Source organism: Vanellus vanellus (genome assembly GCF_965231255.1).
Source record: "Vanellus vanellus genome assembly, chromosome: 12".
NCBI lineage: Eukaryota > Metazoa > Chordata > Aves > Charadriiformes > Charadriidae > Vanellus > Vanellus vanellus.
Genome location: NC_138917.1, coordinates 19,567,775 through 19,582,108, shown reverse-complemented (window position 1 = coordinate 19,582,108; position 14,334 = coordinate 19,567,775). Strand labels below are relative to the sequence as shown.

General features: G+C 39.1%; 1 protein-coding gene across 1 annotated transcript in view; it reads right to left on the bottom strand.

The window, feature by feature from the left end:
• The window catches only part of MMP2 (matrix metallopeptidase 2), a 35,082-nt gene extending 21,672 nt beyond the window's left edge, over nt 1–13,410 (bottom strand). Inside the window, exons 1-5 of the mRNA XM_082489157.1 lie at nt 13,163–13,410; nt 8,604–8,830; nt 6,903–7,051; nt 4,649–4,777; nt 2,891–3,064 (exon numbers count right to left, since the gene is read on the bottom strand). Coding sequence (XP_082345283.1) covers nt 2,891–3,064; nt 4,649–4,777; nt 6,903–7,051; nt 8,604–8,830; nt 13,163–13,306 — 823 coding nt within the window. The 5' untranslated portion in view covers nt 13,307–13,410. The remainder of the gene's footprint in view (nt 1–2,890; nt 3,065–4,648; nt 4,778–6,902; nt 7,052–8,603; nt 8,831–13,162) is intronic.
• Nucleotides 13,411–14,334: the final 924 nt, after the last annotated feature.

Genomic DNA, 14,334 nt, shown 5'->3' with positions numbered 1-14,334 from the left:
ATAACTTTCTGCTTTTCCTTCTTCTGCTTTGACAAATGGTAGTTGAATCAGTCTACAAAATTAGGGTACAGATCTGGGCTTAACTTTAAAAGAACCTAGTGCAACACTATAGCTTTAAAAATGTTTCCTGCAGTGTGGCTCTATAACAAGAAGACTTGAAACTAACTTCAGTGTATTAAACCAGAGAGAAACAAACACTGGCAACTGGGAGTGTTGCCCCCAACACAGGCTCTATGATGTAACTCCTCCCTGATCTGAATGTATTAGCTGGGTTTGAGCAAATGGTATCTTGGAGTAATGAGTGAACAATGCAGCTCTGAATTTAATAAGAAACATCTGTGCATAACTGTTCAAGGATCTTGCAAAACAATTGCATCAGAAACAAAAGCCTGAAACTCTTCTGTTCCGTTTCAGAAGACTTGACACAAGCATTTCCAGGAACATCAACTTCCAGAACCAACTCTCCCCGAGACTGCTTCACTGCTTACATTTTTGGTCTTGCATGACTTTGGGATTTTACAAAGGTATTGGTCAGGGTGTGTGGATCTTGGTCTGTCCAGCTACCTATAATCCAGGCTTTGTTCTGACTATATCCAAACATTTGGAGTACTATAAAGAAATAAGCCCAATTTTGCTCTTTTACAGCTGGAAGAATGAACTTGAGGGAGAAGAGATTTGGGGAAAGGTGGGGAATGAAGGACATGTCAAAATTTTAGGAAAAAATGATTGTGCAGGTATGTGTGTGTACGCACATATTATTTACTGAAGTAAATGTTAGGCTAAAGAAGCTAGGTCTGAAAGTTGTGTAACTAATGATAACTTTTTTTTTTAACTAACTGAAGTCTGTTAAAAGTTCACACTCCGGCTTGTTCATCCCCTATGGTTGTATAAATTGCTGTCACCGTGGTAGATCCCAGCTGTAGATGGGACCTATAATGGGCAATTAGGGTTTTGGAAATTAAGGATTTTTTTTTTTTTTATCCTATTAGGACCAGAAGACTGATATGTTCTACAATAGATTATTTTTGCAAACCACTAGCATCCTGATGCAGAATCTTACATGGGATGGGGAGGGACTCTTTTTCAGGGAGTGCGGTTATAGGACAAGGGGTAACTGTTTTAAACTGAAAGAGGGGAGATATAGATTAGATATTAGGAGAAAATTCTTCCCTGTGAGGGTGGTGAGCCCCTGGCCCAGGTTGCCCAGAGAAGCTGTGGCTGCCCCATCCCTGGAGGTGTTCAAGGTCAGGTTGGATGGGGCTTGGAGCAACCTGGGCTGGTGGGAGGTGTCCCTGCACATGGCAGAGGGGTTGGAACGAGATGATCTTTAAGGTGCCTTCCAACCCAAACCATTCTGTGATTCTGTGATATTGGAAACCGTATGGTATTGCAAATGAACTTGAGAAATCCTCAAAATTTTCCAAGCAGGAATCCACTTAGTGTTTGGCTACAATAGGATACCAGAGAAGTTTTGAAGACAGGGCATCTGAATTTTTTCTACATACATGTATCTGTGATCTTTCAAAAAATTATGTGTACTTAACAGACACATAAATATTAAAGCACATACATGTGTTTTAACAGTACTCATTGAGGCTTGACTGGGACGTGTCAGGCTGTGCTTGTGTATTCTTGGTCTGGCAAAACCCCGAACATGTCTTGTTTTGTTAGCTTTGCATCCTAAGTGTCACTAATTTTCTTTCAGCAATCTGCATTCACTTTCCTTGTACTGACTACATGTAGCCATAATATTATAAGTGAGTTTAGTACTATTGTTCAATTGTCCAAAATCTTATATCCAGTAGACTCATCAAGATTTTCAAGCATATAAATACATCTTCACGATGTTTAACAGGAAACATATTATCATAATTTCATTTGAAAGATAATAATCGTATTGTGTATATTTTTTAAAAAGTTATGACTACATAAAAGCATTATACACGTTGTCTAATCTGTAAATGAGTGTTTCTAAATATGAAATAAATTGGAGGATTCTGTTCACAGTTGGAAAAGTTAAGTACAATCCTTGCTTTCCTAGACCCTCTAACAGTTTTGTATAGATACTGATACAGAGTTATGATTTCTGAAATACAGTGTCATTCAAGCGAGCTGTTGGAACAGCTTGATCAGTAAGAGTCCCAAGACTTGTGTTAAAATAAAAAACTTAAATTCTAAAAATGTGTGTGCTCTCCTGGCTAGCAATTTGCAACGTACCAACATATAAATAACTTTGTACCAGCATAGATCCTCACTTGAAATTCAATCGTATTTATTTTGAAAAGCAGTATGAGTTCATTTAAAGGGTGATTTGTGACAATAATAGTGTCATGTTGCACTAAAAGGGCTCCCAGACTCAGGACCTCGACAACTAGTTGGTAAAGTTGGTATACAAAGTTATAGAGGTTTGGCTTAATGGGTTTCATCCTTAACTGCTAGTTTTTGTCAGTTACTGCTCTAGAAGGAGATGCAATCGCAATTGTTAGTGGAATAGCCAGCAATTTAGGGGGAGATTTCTGTCATTTGGTGTGCTTCATCTCCAAATTTGGCCCTATCCTTACTCTAAAAGTTGGTTGTCTTTCCTGGATCATGAAATGGAACTTGTAGTGTCTTTGATGTATATATGGGGCTGACATTGCTTCTGACAGATCTTCAGTGTATCCTTGTTTTCAGAGAAATGCCTCGACCTGGGTCATCATCAGTTACAAACTCTCCTACACCAAGGGGGCCTTTAGGGAGTATTGTCTGCTTAGATACTGAGGAGATATTAAAAGCAGTAAATCTAAATCAGCCAGAAAGGACGTGGAAAAAGTACAAGGAGAAGTGGATGGGCAAAATAAGTACGGAACAGTCTAACAGGAAAAGACAGTAGAAACAATGATCTACTTACACTCATGGGGACAAAAGCCATATTTGCCATCTGCATCAAAGTCTTTGGTTGTGGAACACCAGAGGAATCCATCACTGCGTCCTGCATCTGTGCAGCTGTTGTATTCCTTGCCATTGAACCAGAAGGGAAATTTGCAGTATTCACCATCTGCATTACCATACTTCACTCTAACCACTATAAAGAGAACACATGCAGAGGTGAAATTAGCCACCAACTAATACAAAAAATACAGTTTCTGGAAATCTTCCTTTCCTGGAGGACATTGGTATAGAAATGCAGTCTGAATTTCCACTTTGAAATTCAATATGCTGTTGGTCTCTCTATTGGCAAGATGATCATAGCTGAAATAATAACTGGTAATTTTGAAAGAATTACATGGATATTACTCATGGTGAAGTGTTAGAGTGAACAGTCCTTAGAATCAGCCCAGAAAAATATATATGTTGTTGTTACTATGGCAATGCAAACTTATAAACATGCTTTTAATACATTTAGTAATTTTGTTTCTTTGGTAATATGGTCTAAAATCTTCAGTAGAGTTTGAAAGGTTCCAGGCAGCAGCTGAGCATGAGCTGAACATGTCTTGTGCCTCATAAACCACTTTGGTATTTCCAGTTTGACTTGAATGAGATCTGCTGTGGTGCTGGGGGGATAGGGTGGTAACTAGACACACCCAGGTTCTGGAGTTTAATTCAATTTGTCACGTGTAGTCTTAAGACTACAGTACTGATGCTGTAAGATATGTTAACGTATCGATAATTCACTTATCCATAGCACTCCTTTTAATGGCAGTAACTAACTGGATGCTCGTGCAGTATTTCCACGAATAAGGAAAACAGTTTCCTCCTATTTGTTGTTAGTCTGAGGCAGGGATCCACTCCAGTTGCTACACATACTGGTCAATGTTTCTGCTAAAGTTAAAAGAAAGCCAAACAGAAGGAAGTTGACTAATTTGGTATTAACGTTCAATTATTTTTTCAATGGGAGGACAGCTGGTAAAACTAGAATTTGAAATGAAAGGCAAACATGAGTTTGAATTCTTATTCTAAGTTTTCCAAATTATTTTACAAAGAATTGTAATTAGAAATATATGATTGTGGCAAAGCTCAAACAGAAAAAACAGGTTCCAAACTACTAATACTTGATCTTGTCTCTCTACTTCACGTTGATGTTTTCTTCTAAAGGGTCTGGCAAACTAAAGATTCTTGGAGATGTTCTTAATCCACTGTTTGATGTCAATTTTATTTCAGTCATCAGCATGAGAGATTTATATTTGATTTGTTTTTGACATGAGCATATAAATCCTTATTAAGGTGGATGGTTCCATTTTTAACAACTGGAGCCGCAGCTTAAGTCATCTTAAAAGGGTATGCCAGCTGAAAAGCACTGGCCAGTCTGCCTCTTACAAATGAACTTAAAGATGATGTAGTTTGGGTACCTGAGAACTGAAGCATTCAAAATCGTAGTTGTGGCTTTGTACTTTTCCCACAATTCATGAAGGTTGTGCAGCATCAGGCCCATTACTAATTCAGGTTTTCAAGGGGCAACAGTAGAGGAACAGAAAGGGAATTCCAAGGTAACATTTATGTAGGAATTACATAAACATTTTGTAGAGAGCAATTTAAATTGTATAAGTGAATTTTCATCCCCTAACATTTATTGGCATGTCAATGAAAAGATTTCATGTAGTGCTTGAAACAGCATTAAAACATAGCCGCCAGCAGGTCATATGTTCTGAAACATTAAAAAGTCTGGTACCTTGCCCCTCTCCAAGAGTCCACAGTTCATCATCATCAAAATGGGAGTCTCCTCCTATTCCTGGCCCAGGTGCAAAGGCATGAGCCAGGAGACCGTCTTTCCCATCAAATGGATAGCCATCACCATGTTCTGCAGGAGGAAGCAGACAAAAAAGAGCAGTTTCTTATGACCTCAACTCTGTCAGGGTCTATACATGAATGATGATTATCATGTGTACTTTCCCATCCAAGACAGCAGCAGAATACTCTAGTGAGTGAGTTTATTGGTATGGGTTGTGCTGGCAAGACTGAACCAGAAGAGAAGCAGCCAGTTCTTACAAAGAACATTAAGTGTCAGGATTGCAGTTGTCACAGTGTGTTATTTTATATTTCATAAGTATTGTGGAAAGGAATCAAAGACAATGAACAGTGAAATATTGTACATTAGATGTGTGACTGCATACACACTGCTATTTCTCAATGGAGACTGGTAGGAGCTGTAAAATAAACATTGTAGATGGGGGGTATTTTCAGATTGTTCATATCGGTCTCCCAACACAGAGATTGGAAAGTAAAGGCAGATTTCTCTTTGCAGGCTACTCTTTTCTGCTACACCTCAGACTGCTGTGCTTTTTTCTTTGTGCAGGATACTAACACCTTAAGCAGGAAAGCAAATCAGCTGAGTGTCTCAGTAGCGAGTCTCTGGAAAGCTAGCTCTTATTCAGTGCCCTGAGTCCCGTGAATAAGCCTATTCCTCCTCCACATCAACCACTCTGAGACTCAGGCAGCTCACAGGGCAACAGCAGGTTAAGTAGCTCTGCTGTTATTACACTGTAGGCTTTTCTTGGAAGTACACCGCATGTGGGTAAGGCAGGCTGGCAAGGGCATAACCCTGTTATTCATAGCTTTCCCACCACACTGACCTGTGCATCAAAGCTGGCTGCCAGCATCTCCAGTTGCATCATTTCAGGCCTTTTGGTCTGATGTCTTGCCATTTAACAGAAGCCCTAAATACACAGGCGCGATTCTCTACTCTGTTACACTGATTTCATGCTGCTGTCATAAACTTAATACTAGTTCAGTTCATTCACTTCAGTAGACTAATGTGTCAGTTGTCAAGGAGATTTTGACATATATTAGATGCTTTACTCCCATTTATTTCAAAGTAGATTCTGTGCTTAAGAGAAAGCTTAAAAATGAAAAACCTTGTGGATGTCCCAGCTCCCGTGAATCAGACATGCAGCAAAGTGATAAGAATGAACGAATGTGGAAGTAGTTGTTCTCCCACTGTTTCTGAGCTGACTACAACCAGTAAGTACTAAAACCAGCAGAAACACTTTTGCTTTCGTAAGACTTCTTTTTTGCGAACCAAGCCAGCCTGGATGAGGATCTGAAGTTTTGAGTTCTGTATGGAATCTCTGAAGCTTTTGAGGTCAACTCATCAGTAGCTAAAGCAAAGAAAACCAGGTTGAAATGGAGGCTTTTACAAAGAGCTCAGTTATTCCTTGAACTGCTCCAAAGTCTACCTCCCAAGTGTTAGGCTGCACAAGTATCTTCATTAGTATTAAAAATTCTGTGACTGTCCATAAGACATTAAAATGCCCCAGGTTTACACTGAAAAGCTATAAACTTTCCTTCATGGGAAATCAAAATTAATTGAGAAGGCATGTTCAATGAAAATAAAACAAGTCACCTATCATCAACTGAAGTCCAATCATAATTCAGCTTTTAAATTCCTCTAGACCAAAGAGTGCATTGAAAGCCTGCATTCTGCTGTGCTGCACAACAGAGACCAGCTGTGGAGTCAAAACTGAAAGTCACTGAAAGTATCCATTTTTAAGGTCCTGTATGTTAGGACTTCCACCACTATCACTGGAAAACTGAGTATGGAGCTATAAATCAACAGTACAATGGCATTCCATTCTCTTCTGTGGCGAGACGCCAGCTCACATCATCTGAAGATCTGTACCAATATTTCCCAGTTCTATTTCTGATTTGTAAATTTAAAAATAAAATGTTGCCCCTAGCGATTCTCTTTTGGAAAGATAAAAATAGTATAAGGATAATGTGTAAATACTTCTCTCTCTCTCATGTATAAGAAAGAAAAAAAATATCTTAGTGAAATTAGATCTTAGCTTGTATAAGCCAAGTACAAGCTAGGACAAGGTTTGCCAGAAAGGCTCACAGGTACTACTTATTGAGGGTAGATTATTCCATTACTAAGGATTAATGAAAGGAACAAAGCTAAAAACATATGTAAAAATAGAAAAATATACCCCATCGGCCAAAATTAATCATAATGTCTGCTTCTCCATCGTTTATTCGGTTAAATCTCAGCGGTGTGACATCACTCCAGACTTGAAAGGCTCGAGCAAAGGCATCATCTACTGTTTCAGGATCCAAATCCGGAGTATAGCCTATAATCCTTAGAGGTAAGAGGAAGAGTTAAATAACATATAAACCCCCTCCCGGTAATTGTTGTTTACTGATCAAAATGCTTTGTAGACTTAGTAGTGAAACGGGTTAAGAGGTCCACCTGAGATCTAGACACTTGCCTTTGATTAATATACGTGTTTAGATGCAGCGCTTACTATTTATTTTCCTTTGGAATTGATACAGCAGCATGAAAAAAATTATATAGCCAGAGGCTGCAAAGCCTGCATGGTGGTGGGCTTGTACAAAATACTCAGGGTTTTACGGCAGTGCTGAGGTGCTGGCAAGACATCACCTCATGTTCTTTTTCTCCTTTAGATTTAAGATTTACATTTTTCTAGACTACTTAGCTTGCAAGTCACCCAGTCACTTAGACATGAACATACAAGCACATCTTGATATATAAGATTTATTTGCTAGAAAAAGAGCTAAATAATGTTCTGAAGCTTTCAAGTGTGGATTCTTTTGCTCTTTAATAATAACAAAACCCAGCCCTTCTCCCTCACCTTTGCAGTTAGCTGTGTATTGTTTCATGCCAGTTGAATGCTAATCCAGTATGTCAGTTACATTGGCAATAGGATGCACGGGGAAATTGGAGGTAAAAGCATGCAAGATAGAGCCATAAGCCTGACAAGAGGAAGGGACAAATTCTTAAGTGCATTGCTTTCTTCTTCCTTGTATATTTTAGTTGGACTTCTTAGTGGTTTGTATTATAGCTAACCTCCATGTAAAGACAAGTTTCCAATTCTTTGCTGCTGGGGCTGTGCACAGTGACGGAAATTACTTTGTGCCTAATGAGAAATCAGAAGTGCATCAGCAAGTGGGGGCCATGGTTTTTTTCAATGTTTATTAGGCTGGTCGCAGCACAAGGGATGCTTTGGGTCCTAACATGTGAGGAAGCAGCAGAGCAAGTCAAGCAGCTAAGACAAATCTGCTGTTTGTTCTCATTGGTACTAAAAATTTGTTCCTGGACCAACCTAACGTAACAGGATTTCTTTTATTACTGACTTCAGTGAGAGCTGTATTGGTCGCTAACTCTTCAGAGTAAGAAAAGAACATGCCAAAGCTATTGCAAGAAGTTTGCTTTAAATCATGTCTCTATATATCTGAAATACATTTGCTTTATTTTTAAGTCTATTTGATGATGTCCATTTTTATGACTGCTGAACGCAGAGGATTTTGTCCTCCTATATGGCCTCTGTAGTCAATATGTAGTGAGGTCCTTGCTAAGCAGATGAACAAGTGAGATCTCTTGCTCCAGTTCCCTTAGGATGCTTGCAGCAGAGCAAAGAACAAACACAAAATCTCTTTAGTTTCAACCAGAACTGTAAAGTTGTGCTTTAGATTATTATTCCTGAAATTTTACAGTTTGTAATTTCAGAGGTGTTTGCTAAGGCATCTAGTAGTTATCCAAACACAAAAAGAGACTCTAATTTGAGAAATCCTGTCTAGCCTTCTAAGCAGCTACTCTGCTTCTAAACGTCCTGTTTGATTGGTTCTTAAAAGGTTAGGTATGAGCAAAACCCAACGTCACCAGCCAGTACCTGTATGTTATATGATTCTTTTCCCATTTTGGCTTTCTTGGAAAGAAGTTGTAATTGGCTACATCTGGGTTACCACAGCGGGGTTTCTTCATTGTCTCAATAGTATTTTGATCCAAATCTCCAGTTTCAGGCAGCCCAAAGAATTTCTGCATTTTCTTCAAAGTATCTTTCAGGACAAATAAATTGCAGTTGTCTTTTGGGCACCCATAGTATTTATTCAGGTATTGCTTGAAAAAAAAAATAATCACAGAACAAAGACTGAAAAATTCATAAAAGATATAATCATTACAAATAAATACGGTAATTCCGTGTTAGCTTCCCACCTGTAATTTGCAAGTTTTCTTTTCAAAATTACTATTATTAGTAACTGAGAGACCAGCAGAATCTCCTTAATTGACACAAACCATCCTTGATCACACAACACTGCTAATTAAGCAATCATTTCCACTATTAGTTATCACCTTTACTGAATGAATTGCTTTATTAGTAAGTAGAGCATAGAGCTTTAATGTAGAACTACAAAGTAAAAATGGGTTTGTCTTTTTAGGTTTCTTTATGATGTATAAATCTGCTTACAGTTTTAGATTTTGTGTATTCTTTTTCCTGGAAGACTCTATGGATTATTGAGAAACTTGTCCAAATATCAAAGCAAACACACAAATGAGACCACGTTAATTGAAAAAAAAAAAAAACCAACAACATTGTTTATTCAAACCGCATAGAGCTATTTGAATGTTGTGTGTCTTTGCTTTTGACTCAACCATTGCAAAGACCTGAGGAAGGTGGTCTTTGGTAACATCTCAGTTGCTTGGACTCTGCAGCCAATCAATATCTGCGTACTTAAAACGCTATCAAACACCCTAGCAGATATGGCTAGACTGATCTGTCTGATACAGCCATGGTGGCAGATCACAAAATTATCTTTCCTTAGAAAACAGTGGTCATAAAGGATCAAAAAGGCAGCACAAATCCATTCTTTTCATCTCTTATCTAAAACAATACCCACCAAAGTCTCCTCCACTTTCCATTTTGATCAGTATGACCTAATTAGCAGGTGTAGTGCAGTTAAAAAAAAGTCTGTCTGGTTTTTGCTACTGCCTCTAATCCCGGAGGAGCAGTGGGTTAGTCTGGTCCCTGGCAATTGTTCTAGTTAAGCAGCCACATCTTTCTGATGTGTGGAGAAGTTGTGTATTTATGTTAAACTGAACTGTAGATAAACAGCTGTGGTCCTGATTATCCATACATGGGCCCCACCTTCTATGCAACACACAAGTGAGATCACACAAACAATTCAGTATTTAGTATTTTTTCCCTTAAATTCAGTGTTGACTGGCAGAATAACTGTGAGCTTCTTGGGGTAGGGACCCACCCTGAGAGAATGCCTGGCAGTCTCTAGCACGTGGTGGAACCTGCCATAAAAACATAGTCATTCGAATAAAAAAGAGTTACAAGAAGCAAACGAGAAAACTTCGAGTAATATCTTCAGCAACTCTGTAAAATCCTTTATCAACTCTGTTTCTAACTGGAGACTAAACATGGCCACACAGCAGACTGCTGGCTAGCTAGAGGTTTTGGATTCAGTGTTTGGATCCAGAGTGCATTTGAGATAACCTGTAGCTCAGGCTGTGTCCTTAGCTTGGACTGTTGCAGAGTCGCACTGTTTAGATTACATACAGCTTTAGATTGTTGAATTCAGGAGTAGATAAATGGATTATGATGAAGGTATTAGTTTGGGTACTTCTATAATGATAAAAAAACTATCATTATCTAATTCTTTTCATTCACAGGTTCTTAGCAGCTTGACTAAACTATCTGGAGTTGTAGGCTTTACCCAGTAAAGTGAATCTGACTTTCTCTTGCACAGAAATTCCAGGAACTCCACACTCAAGTCTGGGTTTGCAATATTTGATGCCTAGCTCTAAAAAAAAAAAAAGCTAGAGCCATGTCAAATGGCAGGTATTCCCAAACTGCTGTGTAGACCACCCCAACTGGTGCTTAGCATGACACAGAGCTAAGAGATGCCCTTGCTAATGATGCTGTTACACAGGAAGGTTGTAAATCACTGATCTTTCCAGTAAAACGGTTTGTAGCAGAGGAAGAAGCATCCTTGAGGCATTGTATCCAAAATATGAACTACAAATCGAAGGTAGGAAAACAGCCTAAATAAGGTAAAGGTATATTTACCAAAAATGTATTGGGCAGAATTATGTCTGACTGAGGATTACAAGAAGCCTGACAACATGCCTGCACATTTAAGTTCTTGTGCCTGGAAGTATTCCTGAGGGAAACCTTACTTTATGTATCTAATTCATTGACTGAATTTCACCCAGGAGATGGGGATAAGAACACTACATCAGAAAAATATAGCAAAGGATATTTGATGATTGCAGTTGGTCAAGCCTGGATTTTGCCACAGTCCTCATTAAGTCCAGGCATACCTCATCTACCCTGCGTAGGAAATGGCTCAGAGCTTACGCAGAAAAAGGATTTGATCAAGATGTTACACCATTTCCTTCAGAAGGTCCTCCATCTACCTACTGACTAAGCGCAGACTATGCCTAGTTTTTGTGATTCTTATAACTTCTGATGTGGTATTTCTCCAGTGGAGACTGCGGCACTGGCAAATAAGGGACACGGAATGGTGTCGCCTTTGCTACCACTAAGCTTCTGTCTGGTCATAGTTAACGGGGCCTGGTGGAAATGAAATTACATGAAATGCATTAAGACCATAATCAAACAAGCCAGTTTGGAGGATCTGTTCTTATCCCAGTTTTCATTTTAATGTAGCCTGATAGATTTTCTTATGCTTCTGTTTGCATCTCACGATGAGGTACCATGATATAATATAGACTATACATCAGAACTGAAGTTTACTGAAGAAGCGGGATGCTGCTCTTGCCATTTTCGGTTTGGGAGTAAGATATACAACCAAAAATTCAATACGAGGCACGGTAAAGGATTTTACTTGCTAGGATTCTAAATAAAAAGCTAACCCCTCTCATTTTTTCCTAAAATGGAGATTTTACTGAAGATGAGAAATGAACATAACCAGCTGTTCTATGAGAAGAGAATCTTGAAGAAAATGTAGTGTCTATGTAAACCACATCTTGGCCTAGGCTGCAAAATTCAGTTTCCCCCGAGTCAGCAGGGAGCTGTGGTGATCTGGAATTTTGATCCAGCCCATTAATGAAACAGGGTCCAGCTGCAACATAGCAATTTGTGTTCCGACGCTGAGTATTGGGGCTGTTCAGATGGAGGGTGTGAGGGAAAGGCAGCCAGTTAGCATTACCCAAGAATACTCCAGGAAAGACAAGGAGGAACTGCAGTGTTAAACCAGCTTGTAATTTTCCTCTGAGTACACATAATAAATAGGTTGTTCAAAAGAAACAGAGATGAGGGGAGATGTGGATTGCTGTTACTGAATAAAAGCCTGGCTGTGTCTAAGAAAATAGATTATTTAAGAGTGGTTAAATTGCGATTAGACATGTGTGACCCCACTCTCCTCTCCCACATGCACTGCCCCCCCCATACCCTGGCTGCTGCGCTGCTAAGGCAGATCCTTGGGTGAATTTGTTTTATTAAAGGCTGAGGAGTGCCCTTTATGGGTCAGTTTTTCTGTTTTTCCTAAACTTTCCACCACAGCTCCCATCTGGAAATTCTCTCTCTACCCTCCCCCAGACCTTCTTTAACCTGGCAAGCTTTCCCAAGATGAACACCAACTCCTAAAGAAAGGTGACCAACTTTCAAACCTCTGTGTCCTAAAATAAGAATAATTTATCTCAATCTTCCTTAAAATGGACTTACTGCTGAAGAAGAGAAATATCTATAATTTACATGCTAAAATAAGGATAATCCATCTCAATCTCCCCTTAAATGTACTTCCCCATAGTCATTTATATGAAGGTCCACAGGGCAAAAATAAGGTTAGAATAAAATGCTGTAGAGTTATAGCTGTAGTTTGCTAATGTCACAGAAATCCAAACTCCTTTTTTTGTTCCAGAATGAATTTGGGAAAAAATATTTCTTTAAACCTCTGATGAGATTTTTTTTCAAAGTCAAAACCAGTCACAATGGCTTCTGAAACTCGAGCCAGCTTTGGATTGTAATTGTCCCTTAAAGCTGTGTTTATGCAATGCACAGTAAACAATCTGGAAAACAAACTTCTGAAAGCTGTGATACATGCATTGAGTCTCGGCAGCCCTCATTTCTACTTGATTTAAGTAAAAAAATTAGATGCCTTATTTGCCTTTCTCCCCTCTTACCATTGCAATCTTTGGATTATAGTTGCGATGATATAATGAAATTATTTTGTATGTTCAGACTTAAGGAAAAAACCCAAACGCTTTCTTTGCCGGCTTTAAAAATTTTAAGAGAGGAAACATAACTTGGCTCTAGCTTTAACTTTTGAAAGCTGATACCTTTGCTAGCTAGCTAGCGCTTCCAGAGACTCTAGGGAGAGAATGCTACAGTCATTCCTGAGCCTCAGCTGAAACAAGAAAGAAACATCTGCTTATGAAAGAACAATATAAATCTGAAGCAAAGAGGAAACCAACACTTACCACTGCTAGTTCTTTGTCTGTTTTGGGAGTGCTGTCGCCAGGAAACTTAATGATTGGTGACGGTGCAGCTAAAGTTTTGTTAAAAAGATAAACTTGGATTAATAGTACTTTAAAAACGAAGCCACAGACAATGTGAGTCTTCATTCTGCCTAAACTTGTGCTCTCCGCGTTGGAAAAAGTTTTTCCCCGACTGCCTGTCAGTCCCTTTAGCTGCACAGTGCACCAGTTGCTTATCTGCACATCTTAACTCTCTGCACCGCTTTCTCTTTTGCTTGCTCTAGCAATTCCTTTGTATGTTTAAAACATCCAGATGCGCAGTCTCAAGCTACCACAAGAGGAAGTCTGAAAACTAGTGGAAACATGAGAAAAGGGCAGTTACCAGATGTGATTGCTGTGATTTTAAGGTAGCAACAGGCAGATACTTATTACTGCTGAAAGAGGCCACGTTTTCTCCTCATTTGCATATATGAAAGCATTTAGTTATGCCAGGGAGCAGAAAAAAGTAAACTCTGACTTAATCTTGAAGATGAAGTGTCCCACATATATTTTAAATAAAAAAAAATATAAAATTCCTAAACATTATTTTCCTGGCCAAGTATTTTTATTATTTTTTAGCCTATTTTTTGTCCACAGACATAATCATCTGCTTTAGTCATTTGTGGTTACTCTCGTACACAGTTCCTTACAATAAACATTTTGATTATGGATTTTGAGACAGACCCTGCACGGGCCGGTGCAGCCGAGGGAGGCTTCTTGTCCCACTCCCGCTTAGGCTCCACAAGTTGTAGGTCTGTGTATACGGGGCTCACCCGCACTTGGCGTGAGCCTCACTCCCTCCCTGGTCTGGGCAGAACGTGCAGAGCTCTGAATAAGAGTCTTGTGGCTTGTTTGGGTTTAGAACCAGCTTGAGGCTTTGCCACCAACAGGCACAGTATATCACCTTAGTCTGTGGGGTAAGAGATCATCAGGCAGATTCAGCAATAGAAGTTATCCTCAATAACTGACGTCAGGGGAATTGTACAAAATTCCAAGTTTGCTTATGCTGGGGGTTTGGTCCACTGGTGCAGCTGCCTTAGTCTGAAATTCTGGTGTAAATATGGCCATTGTTGTGGGCAGTGTTTTTATTGTGTCATTCATAATATTGCCAGCTTTGAGATGTTATTACAAGCGGA